Source organism: Triturus cristatus, chromosome 8 (genome assembly GCF_964204655.1).
Source record: "Triturus cristatus chromosome 8, aTriCri1.1, whole genome shotgun sequence".
Classification (NCBI taxonomy): domain Eukaryota; kingdom Metazoa; phylum Chordata; class Amphibia; order Caudata; family Salamandridae; genus Triturus; species Triturus cristatus.
Genome location: NC_140591.1, coordinates 1364819833 through 1364836946, shown reverse-complemented (window position 1 = coordinate 1364836946; position 17114 = coordinate 1364819833). Strand labels below are relative to the sequence as shown.

The 17114-nt window shown below is 40.6% G+C and overlaps 1 protein-coding gene across 2 annotated transcripts in view; it reads right to left on the bottom strand.

Moving 5' to 3' along the window:
* Window positions 1–1979: 1979 nt before the first annotated feature.
* The window catches only part of JAM2 (junctional adhesion molecule 2), a 392176-nt gene continuing 377041 nt past the window's right edge, over window positions 1980–17114 (bottom strand). Inside the window, exons 7-10 of one of the 2 annotated variants that reach the window (XM_085623063.1) lie at window positions 16925–17032; window positions 11717–11732; window positions 8325–8367; window positions 1980–7253 (exon numbers count right to left, since the gene is read on the bottom strand). In XM_085623063.1, the coding sequence (XP_085479189.1) occupies window positions 7221–7253; window positions 8325–8367; window positions 11717–11732; window positions 16925–17032 (200 nt within the window). In that variant the 3' untranslated portion in view covers window positions 1980–7220. Of the gene's footprint in view, window positions 7254–8324; window positions 8368–11716; window positions 11733–16920; window positions 17033–17114 lie in introns of both variants that reach the window. The other variant, XM_085623064.1, reaches the window with a different exon arrangement.

Genomic DNA, 17114 nt, shown 5'->3' with positions numbered 1-17114 from the left:
AGATGGCTTCTTCAGCAGAGGGGTAACCACTGCCTGCTTCCAGCCCTCAGGGACTGCTCCTTCGCTCAGGGATTGACAGCATTTTGGCGCAGCCATGGAAATAGGTCAGGGCCATACTCCTTCCAGATCTTATGAGGGAGAGGGTCGAGGGGCGATCCAGAGGATATCTCCTGGGCAATACTGTTAAAATGATCTTCAGTAAGGGGTTGGAAGTACTCGAGAGATATATCAGTCCTGACTTCCTCATCGGTCAGCAGGGTGCAAGTGATACCCTGGTCGAACCCCCCCACAATTTTAGCAACCTTGTCATCGAAGAAGGTGGCCACTTCATCACAAAGTTTTTGTGATGCCTGAACTCTGTTAGCCAGGCACCTGGGGTTGCAGAGGTACCTCACGATATTAAAGCGAGCCTTTGTACCATTGGGGGCCTGTAGAATAGAGCTGGCATAAAATTGTGATTTGACCCCACTAATAACCTGTTTATATTGTGCCTGTGCTAATTTCAGTGCTTTTTTATCTGTTTCTAAATAAGATCTACGCCACCTTCTCTCGGCCTGTCGGCGAGCAGAGCGTAGCGACCTCAACTCCTCGCCGAACCAAGGAGCCGAGGGTATTCTTCTAACCTTAAACTTTTTCCTAGGGACACATCCGTCAAGGATATTGTTGACAAAGTTGCTATATCTATTGTAATTCCCATCTACTGACTCAGCCGGATTAAACAGGGTCTGTTTTGGGAAGAGGGGGATTGGGCTATCTTTTGAAAGTTTCGCCCAGTCTCTTCCCCACTGGTAGGTAGTTTGATCTTTCCTATCCAGTGTGGCCCTAGGTATAGTTATCCTAAAATGTATGAGAAAGTGATCGGTCCAGCTTAGAGGTGATATGTTAAGCACTTCTGACTCAGACTGATTCAAGCTAGCCTGGCTGATGAAGGGTGTTACACCGAAACCAGTCCCAGGATGCTTGTTTCCCGTCTCGGGAAGACCTGGCTTGGCAGTCCGGGCTGGACTGTTCCCATGAGGAACAGGGTCAAGACTGATTTGCATATGGCTGGATCTCAACTGGGGTGGTGAAGTGAGCTAAAGAACGATGATGGATTCAACCCAGATCTGTGACTGGGAGTGAATGTTTGAAAATGTTTAAGCGTTCAGTCCATCATATTCTTGTGTTTGCTGTGTTTGTTGGGGATGACAACACATCAATCTGCAGAAGACCCGATATTATGGGTAGGGGAATAATGGATGCACATTTGCAGGAGGTAGATTGGTACACAATGGTGAAAATCTCTAAAAACAACACACATGGATATGGATTTGAAGATGATCCTATTGGCAATTAAAAGACAATGGAGGGATTAAAAGCAAGCTGAAGTAGAAGAGTTGTTCCGAAGAATGAAAATAAGATGAAGATAGGCATTCTGAATTAGTTGAAGATTATGGAATTAATGTGTTGGGTAGCCCAATAAAGAAGAAATACAATAGTGAAGATGGCTGAGTATGATGGCCTGACCTGCAGATTTCCTTTTACATTAGGTAATATTTCCTTTGACGTTCAACCAGTGATTTATTTGTTCCAGTGTCAACTGGGGGTTGGCCCCGACAATTCTTTTTACAGACTGGGACTTAATATTCATCATCAGAATTTGCCTAGAGCAGTAGGGAAAAAGTCAGGAATGAGATAAAAAACAGGAAAACAGACAAAGTGAGGAATCGGGGATGAAAAAGAACCTGTACGAGTGAGATAAAGAGAAATGAACTGTAGGGTAGTGGAAAAAAGAGTCATGAGGTGATATGAAAACTAGGCAGAATGTTTTTCATTTTTGAGTATTTTGCTTTAAACAAATTCACCACTGTGCTCAACTTATCTGTTTTAAGGACCTGTAATAAATAACTATACTTTTCTTGGAAAATTTTATATCTTGTTTGGGAAAATTAATGGACACTCACTGGGATTTATAAAAATTCAAACTTTACCACCTAGTATGAAAAGTTTAAACACAGCTAATTTTATTAAAACCATTTAACTTCAAGTCTACATTAGTTAAACTTCTACTACAGCAAATATTATCAGACACGAAAAATGCATCCCTCATAAAAATTTGAAACAGCCAAAATAGTTTGTAATATTCACAAACATACTTTGTCTCATGTGTAGAGCTGAGCTAGTTATGTGCGCACTATATTACCAAGAGTAATGAACTTCACAAATACATTTTCCATTAACATGCACATCTTCTAGTACATTATGATGATACTCGGCTTGTAATCACATACTGAACTGTGTTACATGTCATGTGGCACACAAATATTATACATCAATGCATATTACATTTTAAGCTGTACACCTAAGCCCTTAGTTGATAGGATAGAAGGTTATTGCGCAGTGACACGTCCCTACTGTAAAGGACCTTTTTGGTAAGAAAAAAAGAGTGAAAGGCGAAAGTGTTAATTGAAAAGTTTCTTTCAACTTGTTTCACGTAAACAATGTTTATGTCAAACAAAACCCTGCTGCATTGGACTATCAAGCAAGCCTCCATTGCATCGGACATTCCTAGTAGGTGGAAGTATGGACAAATCTATTTTAAAGTATTATGGAATTGAGGACACTGGTCTTGACCCAAAGATTTGGCGAATTCACTCTACTATGCTTTTTGTGTTTGAGTAATTAACAAGATTATCAAGAGGACTTACCTGCTGGAAGAGATAGTTTTTGACAATTTGAGAGCCTTGAATTATTAAGCAGAATGATGTGTCTCATTATGCTGCTTTTAGTAGGGTTTCCAAATATTTGAGTTAGAGACTAGATGCTTCACAGAAAAATAAATGAATGCCTCTCAGATGGAATCAAATAAAAATGCTAGTCCACCCATGGCCGCAAATCCATAACGCTTTCACCTTTTCAAATAGAGACACATGCATGGTATTTGAAATCCAACATATATTAGGCCCATCTCATGAACAACCTGCTGATGAATGATTTAGACCTCAAAACAAAGTGTAAGTACAATAGCTAAACAGCTAGGAGTCTTTAACCAGCTATTACATAGAAGTAACTATTATGTGTTAATCCCTTTTTTCAGTCACTCTGCCATTTTAATAGCGTGGATAGAAGAGAGACTTATTTTGGGGAGAGCATAGCAATCATGCTTTTTGGTCTTACAGAACCTGGTGTAGCCAAAAAATGAGCTTCGAATTGGAAGTGCACTGTGGACACACCAGTCTTGGATGTAAAAATCTTTGACTTTACTCTGCTTTTGATTTAGCCACTCAGTAAGATTTTCAGCTAAGAACATTCCCACAGTCAATGCTTTTATGGACCTTAGAAGATTTTCCACAATCACACTTTGATTCTAATTGGTTCAACATCAACTTTTCTTTGCCACTGCTGAGGCACGGCTTGTGTCCCTCTTGAGTGGAGTCTACCTGTCTTGCTCTTGGAGCATCTTTAGAAACATTCAACTCCAACACACTTGGCCTTTTAAATAAAAGCTCCCCCTCCTCACGGAAATGTATTCAATATTTCTGTGAATGATTTCAGTGAAAGATCAACCTGCATATTATCATTTCTTAGCCACTGTGCAAGGAATTACTAGAGACATACTGAGGTTTCAAACTTGAACTCTGCACTTCAGAAGTTGTGGTATAAAATCATGGAATTTTCTAATGGTGAGGTTCTATTTTACTAACTAAAGATAAATATGACTCAGCATCACTAATTCTGTTTTCCTCTTTTCGGGCAACATTTCAGCAGTAGCACCCTGCAGGTGATAAATGTGCAGAAATTCCAACAAATCATTATACTTGTAAAATATCCTTTACAAATGCAATATCTGAAAAATCAAAGTGGAAAATTGTATAGATGTTAAAAGATGAGAGGATTATTCTGGGCTAGTGAAGAAAATACATTTATGAACAAATGTGAATTTGATAAAGGCAGAATTTTTACAGGGTTCGCCAAATCAATTAAACAGTAAAATATAAAATATAGTCCGCTTTTCAAGATAGTTTGAATTTCTATGTATGCTGATTATTTACATATAATTACGTTTGTAGTTGTGGGTTATATTGAAAAACTGGCTAGATTTTAGAATTTAGTGGGTTGACAAGACTAGCCATATTTTCAGAAGTATGTTTTTTTGTTGCAATAGTAATGTTTATAGAAAACTATAAACATAAAAAAAAATTGTGGACTTTTAAAATGAGAAATTACCTATTTCGTAAAGTTTGCACTAATGAAAAGAACAGAGCAAATCTATTTAGATGTTAGCATAATAATGAACGGAGCAAATGTATTCTGTTCCAATCCATATCAAAAAGAGTTTTGCATCAGCCGGAAAAAGAGAAGTTTGTTAAACCATTCTATAGACTGATGAAATATTTATTGCTCATAAATCATATTCTGCGTCATTGTGTAGTAACAAACTGATTTTGCCCTATTTTGGCTCCATAAGTAACAAGAAATTGAAATAGCTGGATTTACCTTAAACTGAGTCTATAATTTACTTCTGAAAAGTCAAAATACGAGCAAAAATAGTGTCAAATGAGGTTGCCCATTTTTTGCACTTGTTCAAACTTTTACTTTGAAGACAATCCTATTGTGCCAACCTCTAGCTCTAAAAGTTACAAATGAGGTGCACAGCTGGATTTGCTCTATTATTGCATCAATGTAAAACCTTACGGAATATGGCCCAAATTATGCAAGTGCACCATCAGAAGAAAAAAAACGCTACACATCTCTGAACCAACACATTTACTTTCCCGTGAGTCTAAAAGGCTCATTATCTGGATAATTATATATATTTAGATTAATGAGATTGTATGCTGACTACCAAGCATAAGAATGTCATCAATGACATAGATACTTGGTGTGATAAGGTATTCACGTATTCATAATAGAGCTGAACTAAACTTCATGGGAGCTTGTAAAAAGCATTTGTAAAAGGTGTTATTTTGGATGTGTTGCGTTGCCTTTCCCCCGTTTGTCTTTTAATTTTTAACCTTTTGTGTATGAGTTAACCACACCAGCTTTGTAGCTTTGTGTTTTAGGTATTATTTACGTTCTATAAATAAACCATTCATTATGTATAAAGGAGCCAGAGCACCTCACAGTGGGATAAGCTATTGTTATCTAGTAAAGAAGTTCAACTCATTGGGGGAAGATCTACCTCATTAGGTAATGTGTGCTAAACCTCGTGATGTATGCAAGGGTGTTTTAGGGAGCAGCAAACCCCACCTCACGGGGTAACATCTGCTGCATGATGCATATTAATGAATGTTATACAGTAGTGACCTTCTAGGGGAAGATGCATTTCAAAATGCACCCTCGAGTATGTTACAGACTGGATACCTGCACTGCACCATGGACAATCATCTGGACCTCGCGATGCACACTGCGGATATTCATGGAAAAGAGAACCCTGCTCTTGACGGGGTAGAGGCCCCTACTGCACTCTGAGATGCATACAAGAGCATAATATAGAGTAGAGAAGTGTACCTCACTGGCAGAAGAGCTTTTTACATCTATTTTCTAGCGATTCATTTTACATTCCCAACTCTGTCTTCTGGTATTGCAATCTTCATGGAATCAAATATTTTCTCAGTCAAAGGACACACACGGGCCGATTCTCAAAAGTATGTATAAGTAAGGGAAGAAATATTACAGGAGTCCTCTCTCACCTACTATAAGATGCTTTTGTGAATCAGCCCTGAAATATCCAGCTCTATAAATGTGCAAAGAGCACAGAACTTCCTATTTGAAATAACTGTGCATGAATATTCTCTGAATAGTCCAATTTGTAGGTGTCTTGGGGCCAATTCACAAAGGTATATAATAATACCTAAGGAGTAGCTTTAGGTACTCCCAAATACATTTTTGAGTAGGCTTCACTATGTTTGCATCCAATAATACAGAGGCATCTTGTATACTAGAGCCACAGACCTTTCACATCACTGCTTAGGTTTTGGCAGAAAGAGGCAATTGTCAAGCTGGCGACGACTCAGCTACACTACTTTGCTTTTAATTTAGAAGTAGGAGGAGAGGCCCAGTGACTTGCGGCAGGTTAGCTACTGCTCCTGACACTTTTGGTGTAGTTGAGCCCTCTTTATGTATCTGTTTGTGGACCCGTTAAATTTAGCTGCACATGGTCTGCTGGGCAGAAGGAATCCCTTAGGATCCCGAGTGCAGGAAGAGGTGTAGCAGGGTCCCATTTTGCAGTATAAGCAGATCTGGTGGGCAGAATAGCTCACAGATCCCTACAATTTAGGCTTCCTTAAATGCCCGAGCTTCTAAATGAGGCTGCTACTCTGCCTCCCAGCCTACTGGCTAGAAGGTGAGTGCTAGAGACATGGAAGCAAATCAGGGGCTCGGGCCTTCCAATATCACAATGCAATTCTTAGTAAATTAAGTGACCAGATAACCCTAGATCAGATAACCTAGACCTAGAAGGTAACTATATCCACCACTTTCAGCAATAAATGCAAAACACATCACACTCAGTTACCTTATGCCATATATTATCACCTTTATCTTTTGAAGTCAAGAACATCATGCCGGCCTTGGTTCTTCCTTGAATCTTCTGCATTCAAATGGTCTTATCGTTCCCTTTTGGGGTGGTATGATTTCAGTTTACTGTAATTTGATTCTTCTATGAACAACGTTCGAGACAAATAGCGATCCTAACTTTCTTGCGGGTCACATACTTGTTAGCAAATTAAAAGAAAGTTCTCGTTTCTATGAAACTATAATTAGATTCTATGTAACATTATAGTACATACTAAGTGCACACAGTGGCATGCTACCCTTGCAAAAGTGACTTCTCCCTCCGAAAACATTTTACCTTACATCGCAGGTGACGTTTTATTGGCAAACCACCTTTTTAGAAGAGGGTAGGACTGAGAATTACCAAAAGACAGGACAAGAAAATTGTCTACAAGGCAAAGGTGGACTCGTGGGTTGAATCCTTGTATGTCGGAGACCCTAACAACAGGGTGAAAACGTCTAAATATATACACAGTTCATCTACCTTACAATGCAGGTGTATTACAAAAACAGTGCTTCTCACTGGAAGTGCTGAGAATTGTTTCTTTTTGTAGCAATCGTTTTGAAATTGGCTTGTCTTGGAGTGACTTGTCCAACAACTATAAACAAACAGGTAAAGTCAACAGGAGAATCCCTTTTTAACCAGTGAAAGTTTTGTTGGGCCCTCAAAGGAACCAGGTCATCTTCTATATGACAAAGGACTTTGTGTGCTTGAATTCCTGAAAAATACAATATAAAATTACAAGATTAATACAAAAAAACTACATGATCTGCAGACATGTACAGTTTAAACATATTGGTCCTCATTAACAATTAAAACCATAATGTATGGATGTACACTGCTGCAAAGCTATCTTCTATAACAGATCTTGGGCATCATTCAAAACACGTTTTCTAATATCATTTGCATCTTTCTCCTGGCTCATATGCGATTTATAAATTAATATTCAATCCTGATTCATGGAGCATTTTCCGAGTGTATCTTACAAGCTCAGGTGAGAGTTACTCCTGTATTTACTAGAGTAAAACATTGAAGTAAGCTCTGTGAAACAGAAAACTGCTGTTTCTGTGAGTAAGTTTATCTTATTCCTGGATGTTGACGAGAAAATTACACCAAACCAGGAGTAAAGCACAACTGCTAGCATGAAATGCTCTGTAAATCAGACCTGAAATGTCAAGTGTACTTCCTATTTACGTCAACAACTAATACTTAAAGAAAAATCTTAGTGCATTGGTGCTGAACATATTTGTCTTTAACCCTTCTACCATGTATGCCCAAATTCTACTGACATCTATAAATGAAATCCAAACACCTAATGTTATCTTTGAGAATATAAGATATACAGAAACACAGTTAATCAAAACTGTCAGCTGTTTTTAAGGAGAACAATCAACATGATTCTTTAATTGAAATTATTTGCACTAAGTCTAATTTTTCCCAATTAATTAAAGGAAGTGAAGCAGTTTTCCTTAGACTTGTTAATAAACCCAGTCACGCCCATTTTTTAATGATCCATTATCAACTTGGAAAGTATATAATTCACGTTCATAGGTGTACATATCTTAACCGAAGTTTGTGTCTTTTATTAGGTTTTCTATTGCTCCTTTTTTTGTTTTGCTTGTTTGCTCTTCGGATGAATGAAAATTGAGCTGACTAAGAACCTACCTACCTAAGCAGCTAAGTGCCTGTCACAAGAGAGAACTTTACATATAACCTTTCTTACATTTTTTAAACGAAAACAGAGATTACATTGCTATGTCTATAACCCCAGACAAAATATTATACTCACGTTTTGCGCTGAAGGAGCAGGTTTGTAGACTGAGCGAGTCTTTCTATGGAAGTAAAGAAAATAAGTAAATTCATTTTTTTTTACTCCGAGTATTGCGACATTTGTCCTCAAAGCACAGTGTCTAGATATCCAGCGTCTAAAGCAAACAGCGACTGTCCCTCTGGGCAGTGCAGTGAGCATGAATATACCAGTGTCAAAGGGTACATTTCAGGGTACTCACTCTTCAAGAGAACAAAAACACAGTCTTTCTTTTAGAGACTATCGCGATCCAATCCTCATCTGGAACATTTGAGCTCTGAAGACCCTCCCACTCTAGGAAGCATCATTACACAGCACGTAACAGATCAATGCACCATTGAAAAACAAAACACCAACAGTATAAAGCATGGAAAACAGAAAAATATAAAAGAGGCACCGACCCACCTCAGTAATAAAGAGACTCCTGGAGAATACTACAGATACAAGATGTTCAAAAAAGCATTCAGGAATAATACTTTATAGATGAGCTTTTGGCTCACTCAGCAGAGTTGTGTGAGGCTCTGGAGATGATTCAGCTTTTGCCACTATTATTTATGAGTGGCATTCGTGACCCCTATCATCACCCTTGCTACCCTTGGTCTCGGGAGGTCTTGAAGGCAGGAACAAGAACAGAAAGGGACACGGCCGGGAAGGCGAAGCCGGACCAATTAGGGGCCCGTAAGAAACACCCCTGGGTGTGGCGGGGGAGGGCGGCAGGAACCAAACTCCAAGCCCGCAAAAAGTTGGGGTGCGCCGGATTGGGTGCCCCATAAACGAGGAATGGTGTCCAATCGGGGCCAGGAAAGTAAAGCAGCCGGGGTGTTCAAAATTGCGCAGGGTCCCCCTTTTGAGCACATAAACCCCCCCGTCGCAGTGGAACACTGAGGCCTTGCATAAGGGGCACCTCGAACAAAAGTAGTGCTGACAAAAGGACAACATCGGGCATGGAAGTAATGCGGGAAGTAACATTGACATGGATGTTATAAATGACCAACCAATACGTTGTGAAATGTGTAATCCATGTGTTGAATAAACTGCAGCCTTTTATACACCATGTCTGGTTGTCACAGGAATGACTTTATGGGAAAGGGTCGCATGCGGGTAAAGGTGGGGAGGAGAGGGCAGAACTCGCCCCTCAAGGGAGGTGTTGTAAACAGGCCCACACAGGCCCTAAGGGTCATGTGTGTTTTCTGTATGAGTCAGTCCTTGGTATTCCCCAAACCCCAAGGCAGCAAATAAGAGGATGCTGAGGGCTGTACGTGGGACATCGGTTCAAGCTGAAGTGTTGGGTGTAAAAGGGCGCAGATGTCATGTCTCAACATTTCATTTTGGTGCAGCTGCGCCCATGCTTTTCAGCTGTAGGTTTAACAGGCCTGGCATGTTCAGAAGAACTGCGGTAACCAAGTGTATGCCTACCGGTGTTGGTATTATACATAACTGCAGCATAATGTGTACAAGTACTAGTGGAGGGAGTAAGGAGAACTGTGGTAGTCAAGGACATAAGTGTCAGTAGAAGGAGAATAGGGAACTGTGGTACTGAACATCATGAACACAAGCGGAAGAAGAATGGTATCCAGCAAGGGGATGGGTAATAGGGGAAGGAGTAACCAGATCTCATTATATTGATAAAGCTAAGAGCTTCATTTAACAACTACTCCTTAACGATGGAAAATAGTTCTGAATTTGCTTGTAATTATTTGTGCACTTTATGATAGCACTTATACTGCCAGAAGGCCACTTCACAGCAAAGAGGAGGTCAGAGAGAAGAAAGGGGTGAAAGGTGCTGTGGAACTTAAGGACAACTGCGATAGTCTTGAATCTACACGCGGAACAAAACGGGTGTCTTCAGTAACTCTCTGAACACGAGACTGAAGGCGGGGGGGGGGGGGGGGGTGGCAGCCAGGTTCCAAAGGGAGAAGCACTGATATTGGAGGGTTGGTACTTTAACTGGCAGCTTTCAGAAGGCTGCTCTTAGGTGGCTATGTCAGATGGCAGAGAGACAGCACTCTTGTGAGGTGAGGAATATGGCTGTGAAGAGCTTTGTGAGTCTTTGACTATATACGAGTCTATGGAGAGGAGTACTGATGGGAAGCTGCATTACACCTACCAATGCCCTACACGTGCTTACGCAACATGAACACATCTGAAATATGGGTCTAGACTCAAAAAGCTTTTTTACCAAAGCCTTAGTTCATAGGAAATGTGCTTATGTGAATGACCAAGCATAAGTTCACATCAAATTGCGCGCATGCAGACCTGTGAAGTAGGTGCAATGCCAAAGTATACAGCTGCAATTTTTTTTAATTTTTACTTTATACGAAGTTTTATATAGCACGAACTTGACCCAAAGGTATCGGGTATCAGAGCACTTTACATAGCACCAGTTGCATTACATGAGGACACATTCATTTTTGTGTGGCACGGGGAGATTACGTTATTTTCCCAGAATCACATGATGTTCAGCATCATTGCCGAGACTCGAACCCAGTTCCCCAGATTCGAGGGCGACCACAAAAAGCTGGGGAGGAAGTAATGCTGTATATTATTACAGCTTTAAATTATAGAATTACATTTCACATATTTAGATTTCAAGCACAGAGTGATTGAGTAATTTAAAGGTAAGCAGGCAATTTTCAATTAAGTACCTAATCTGGGATTCAAAGCAAGGGCCCCAGATTAGGCAGCTCAACCATTAGACTACAGCCCAACACCACAGAATCAGTGCGCCATGTGGCACTTGGACCACATTAGTTTCCTCATACGATATGGCATGACTCCTGTCTTCGGGAATGCGGTACTTGATAAAAGTATACCGGTCTGGCCGCAGGGTTGTATTGCTCAGTAGAGGCCATCACTGAAGCTCACCTGAATTTAGTATTAGCGCAAAAATTAACACTTTTGTAAAATTACCACAACTTTCACTATTTGAGTAAAAAGCCATGTCTGCTAAAATGGCACCTATGAAGCTGTACATCACTCACCAAACCACGTCTGGGCAGGACACCTCTTGCCAGGCTACAGTCTACATGGGTTCCATAACATTACATACTTTTGGCATGTTTACAGTGTCGTTACACATTTATACTATGGTACATTTTTATTTCTTGCACAAGATGGTTGCCATCTTGTACATACGGCACAGACTAATGTGCTACGTGGAAACGTGCCACTATCCCAGCCTTCTACATAAAATGCACTAGTGATGTTAACACAGTAGCGTGTCGGTGAACTAGGAATCTTCAACATCACACGTGTCCCCGTCCTGGTGGGTCTAAGTTTACAAGGTGCTTCAGTAATATCTAAAGTTTTGCAAACATCTGAAATTCCCAGATTTAAGAGCACATTAAGGGTTAACTTCAAACACGTTTACTTACTGTGAACTGTGTCCTTCTGAAGAATAGGCATGTAAAGAAAAAAACAGAAAGATCATTAATAGGTATATCTATACATTCAAAAAAAGACATGTTATCACTCTGCATTGCTCATTCACACTGATCACGATAGTAGCATATTTGATGTGCCCCTTCAAATTGGGCAGCACAAAACGTCTTCCAGCAGTGTATGTATGCGTCAATGTAAATTATATTGAGATTGAGTTTTAGTTGTTCTCTTTACATCCATATTTTAAAACTCTGTTTCTATCGCTATACTGAAGGCTGCAATACTATATCCACCCTAAAAACGAGTCATACAGTTGACGAAAAGGATGCTTTCCTCACAGTATCTTAAACATCTGCTGAGTTGATCGATTGTGTTTAAGCTTGCTCTGGCTTAGTTGACACGTAGTGATAGTGCAGTACCTCAACACTACAGTAAGGAGTTGAAGGATACTCCACGTACAGTATGAGCGCAACAGGAGAGTGTATTAGTACTTTAACTTAATGTTTTTAACATATATATTTTTAGTAGCTTTTGTAGAACGATCAAGTAACCCAGGGAAGGCTTCTTAGAGTTTTAATGGTGTTACAAAATATGGGATGAAGGGTTATGAATGGAGATTAAAGTTAAATGATATAAGAAAGACAAAGTCTGAACATCAGTAGAGGTTATGTTATGTAATTTGTATCCTGGTGCTGAACCTGTCTGTGTGCTTATCCCTGCGTAGGGGAAGTCGGTTAACTGAAAAAGCCAGGTCTTCAACTTCTTGTGGAATTCAAGAAGAGAGCAGGAGGCTCCGATGAGGAGAAGAAGGTCATTCCACACTTTAAGAGTGATGCAAGAAGGCACTAGTCCTCCTGATCTGGTTCTGTGTATGCATGGGAGGTGTGAGAGAAGGAGTCCTGCGGAGCGGAAAGGTCTGCTTGGTTGGTGGAAGGAGATTTGACTTTTAAGGTAGGTGTGGCCTAAGTTGTGTAGTACCTTGAATGTTTGTGTTCGGAGTATGAAATAAGTGCTTTTGTGTATCGGGAACCAGTAGAGGTCCTGGAGGTATGGTGTTATGTGAATTATGTCCTGGAATTTGAAGATGAGTCTGGCTTCTGAGTTCTGGATGGCTTTGTTTGTAGTCTTCTGGTGAATTGCTTGGGGATCTTGGCATTGAGGTTGCTCGTATAGTCCAGATCCCTGGTGACTAGGGCATGCGTGATGGTTTTTCTGGTGTTGCTTGGGAGCCATTTGAAGATCTTCCTCAGCATCTTTAGGGTGTGGAAGAAGGTTTCAGTGACAGATTTGGCTTGTACGGTCATGAGCAGCTTGGAGTCAAGGATGATTCAGAGGTATTTCTTTGGGCAAGGGTGTGACGTGGCTTTTTTCCAGGTGTCCAGGAATGTGGCTGAGTTGATGGAGGCATTGAGGATGGTTTTTAGTGCTTTGCAAATATAGGAGTCCTTTGCTGAAGGCATGGTGTAGGCAAGTGTCGGACGGGCCCCCAAGAGCATAGTCTTCATGGAAGTGGTAGTTTCGACGGTGATGACGAAAGGTCAAGAGGTCGGGGTTCATTATTTGGCCGTGATGAGAAGATGCATTGCAATAGTGATTGGGGTAGGGTCAAAGTTTCCATATATGGAGGTGATTTTGAAACAGATTAATTCAAAGAGCTTGTTGCAAAGTTCATGGGAAGGGCTAAAATTGTTGGTGGCGTCAGGAGGTGTGGTGAAAGAGATGCCGTCCAAACATATTTAGGAAGAGTTAGGTCTTCGATGTCTGTCTCTACTGTAGAAAGCAAACTCCCAAAGGAAGGAGCCTTGAGAATGGTGCAAAGATCTATCACTAAATGGTCTGTATCTTGCTAGGTGAACAACTAGAGTGTTTTGTCTGCTAATCTTAGGTTTCTTATTGGTTATTGGTTGGTATAGCAGGAATAGTTTTGTTCGAGAATGAAGTCCCTTTTGAACAAAGCATAAGGTCTTGCATTCAGTCTTTTGTTTTCTTAGACAAAATGAAGTGTCATCAGAGTGATATCCATGGTTAGCAGGGTGCAAAGTAGAAAAACGAATATTTCCACAATGATTCCAATTAAATCGTTATTTTCAGCTTAGTGTTGCAACCACAAGATTAGATACGAATAAATTCTGCTTTTGCAATCTTCTTGTAAGTATACCGAGAAATGTAATTAGCTTACATAATCTTTGCTTGTCAGGAAGGACAGAATGGACCATGCCAAGTAGGTCAAACTTCTGGACATCTAAGAGTCCATTGGGGCAGACTTTAACCAAAGAACTTGCTTTGCCAGTCTGTAGATGAGCGTTAATCATGTCTCAGATAGCTGGGTGGAAAGCAGGCACAGGCCTCCTGTGCCTGCAAGAGCATCGAGGCAGCCCACTCCAGCCAATTCTGGCACTGCTGTCATGCTACTCATCTGCAGAATGAGAGCAGTGCTGGGATTTGCAGAAGGGGGTTGCCTGAGGCTCCATGAGGTGATTTCGAGAGGACTCTATAAGAAAGAAGAAAATGTGGAGCGAAACGCGGGTAAATACATTTTTTTTAAATTATATCTTCCCCCTGGGTTTGTTTGTCACTGCCCCAAGCCCCTCCAGTGTTAAGGGTCATGGCCCGCCACTGGGCAAGAGTGCCAGTATTTCACCTTAATGCTCTCATTACAATCCTCCAATCTGACACCACATTAATGCATAAAACAAAAACATTTGATCATAACATGCCCATTCTCTGAGACCTGCACTGGCTTCCCATTCAAGCCAGGATCGCTTTCAAGCTGCACCCTCACACCCAAGTGCATACATGATAACACTTCCCCTTAGTTGTCTGAACTCCGGACTATTGCTGCGGGAGCTAGAAATATGAGAAGCAAAGACCAACATCTACTGGAAGTTCCAAATTCAAATCAGCCTCCATGAGTAAACAATTTATCACGGGGGTGGCTGCCTCCTCCTGGATCTCATTACTTGCATTCAGGAAACAAAATAAAGCTCATCTGAATAAACAATTTGTGAATTACAGTCACACTGCAATAAGTACAACCATGACAGATCACAGCTGGCTAAATAATGTATTCTTCTATGTGTCCATGCTTCTTCTCTCATTTCCATTCCCCTCCTGTTTATTGAATACACTTTAATATGCTTCATCAGTTGTGATTTTATGTAAACACCACTGGTTGTGTTATATAAAAGAACAAGAAGAACACAGTCTAAGTACAAGGTGAAGATAACGGGCCTAGAAGAAAGGATCTTTTTGATACATGTGTCAAAGTCAAATAATGGCTGCCAAGCAGCACTGCCACAACCAGAGAGAATGCAAACACACACAACAATCTACATGTTTGGTAGCAGCAATCATATATATCCCTGGGGCACCGCCGAGAACTACATGCAACAAGGCAACAAGAGTGTAAAGAATATACTATTTGTCACTGAAAATGGAGCCAGAACACTTCTTGGCAGTGTCCCGGTGAAAGGCTATAACTTATCAGCTTTGCTCAGACCCTGAGCACCTGCAAGATGAATGACATCCTCGATGACTACCAAGATCTGGTTACCAATGTTGGATGCCCACTTGGGATAGCAATGAAGTTACATAAAGACCCCACAGTTCAACCTTCCCAACCAAAGCATTACATTCTCCATCACATGTAAGATCTTTCTATTGTTTTTTCCTGCCTGCCATAAAACTGTCTTCCCATCACAATTAATGGAATTCACTCCATGTAGGTGCTCCACAATATCTTCTTGATCATCTGGACAACTGAGCTGTCCACCTTACTCTTTACCTTCCGCCTGATGATTCTCTCACAGCTCACCTTGAAGGCCTACACTGGTTAACAGGGTGCAAACGTGCCATCTTCAAAGCTCTATGTATCATTTAATAAGCAATGAGCAATACAGTACCTCCATATGTTCGAAGCAATTCTCTTTCTATTGTCCTCCTCATGTGCTTCGCTCAGCCCCTCTCTCTATTAAGTCATGGTTCAGAGAATCAAACTTTGTAGACAGGAAGGCAGATCAGCCTCCAATATGTTTATTAAATACCGGAATGTTCTTACTGGGCAAATAAGATGCACCCTCAACCACAGTCTGTTCAAGAAGAAGCTTGAAACATGGCTTTTCCAAATAGGCTAATCTCAAGGTCTAGTCACGAGTAACAGTGCAACGATGCCCTATGGGAAAGTGTATTTGCACAAGTACAAGACTCCCCATCCCCTGGGCAACCCTAGAAATTATCACCCGAAAAATAAAGCAACCAAAATAGATGGAGTCTGCATCAACAGAGAAGAACAAGAAGTGGTGCATGGAAAGTTTGAATTCATCTCAGCCATTGGTAATTACTCTGATCAATACCCCTAAATCGCACAAGTATGTCAAGCCTGGGCACCAAGCTTACTGTAGGTCTCAAGCTCTGCTCCACTTCACCAAGGAAACCCAACCAAGCAGATACATTCCTGGAGTTGCTAGTGTTCCCGTTAAGAGGGACATGGTTTAGTGTTATGCCCTCGAATCTGCCTTTTGGGATGGGGTAAGCCGAAATTGCCTGTGGTTGGTCCCATTCTTTAAGGGCATGGTTCGGCTGCACAAATAATGGAATGGATTACATGTCAATAAAAACATGGCTATGTGTCACTGTTTTGCAAACTCACTTCCCTGAAGGAGATGGAACTTTGGGTAATGATCAACCACAATTGCCATTGGCAGTCAAAGCAATGCTAATCTTATGGAAGAAACGTAACCCTCTGCTCTTGGCCACCATCATAAAAGACTTTGTGAAATCACTGATACTCCACTATTTCTTTTCACAAACCATAATTAATGTTATCACTAGCTTGGAATGGAAGTTATTTCAACAACTGCCTGGTGTTGCTTGAAACCTCAGACCTAGAGACTAGGCACACTTCCATGCAATAATGACTACTGGCATTCTTTTTTGCATTTCACTGCTCATATGCAAATCACATACTGCCTTACCATTTTGATCGTGGGTACAACGGGATGAGGTTCATTTGGTACTGGGCCAGGTATGAAATATCTATCTGGACCTCAAATCTGACATGTGCAGGAGCCCCAAAATAATAACCCCTCATTTGCTAAGACACTCAAGATGCACCCATGTCTTTAGTGTTAGTTACATGGCTCTATAATATAGCTATATAATCTAGCAACCAAACAATGATAAAAAGGTCATATTTCACTTACTTGAAAAGTAGCCCTTTTTATGAGCATGAAAAACTCCAAGTCCACATAATGCAATTACCAGTGAAACAACCACTGCAGCAGCTACGATTCCACCTACATTCAGGTCATCTGTGAAGTAAGTCAAAACATAAGGCTTTGCAAATTTGCACGTGATAAGAGAAAACATTTACTAATACAACAAGACCATAAA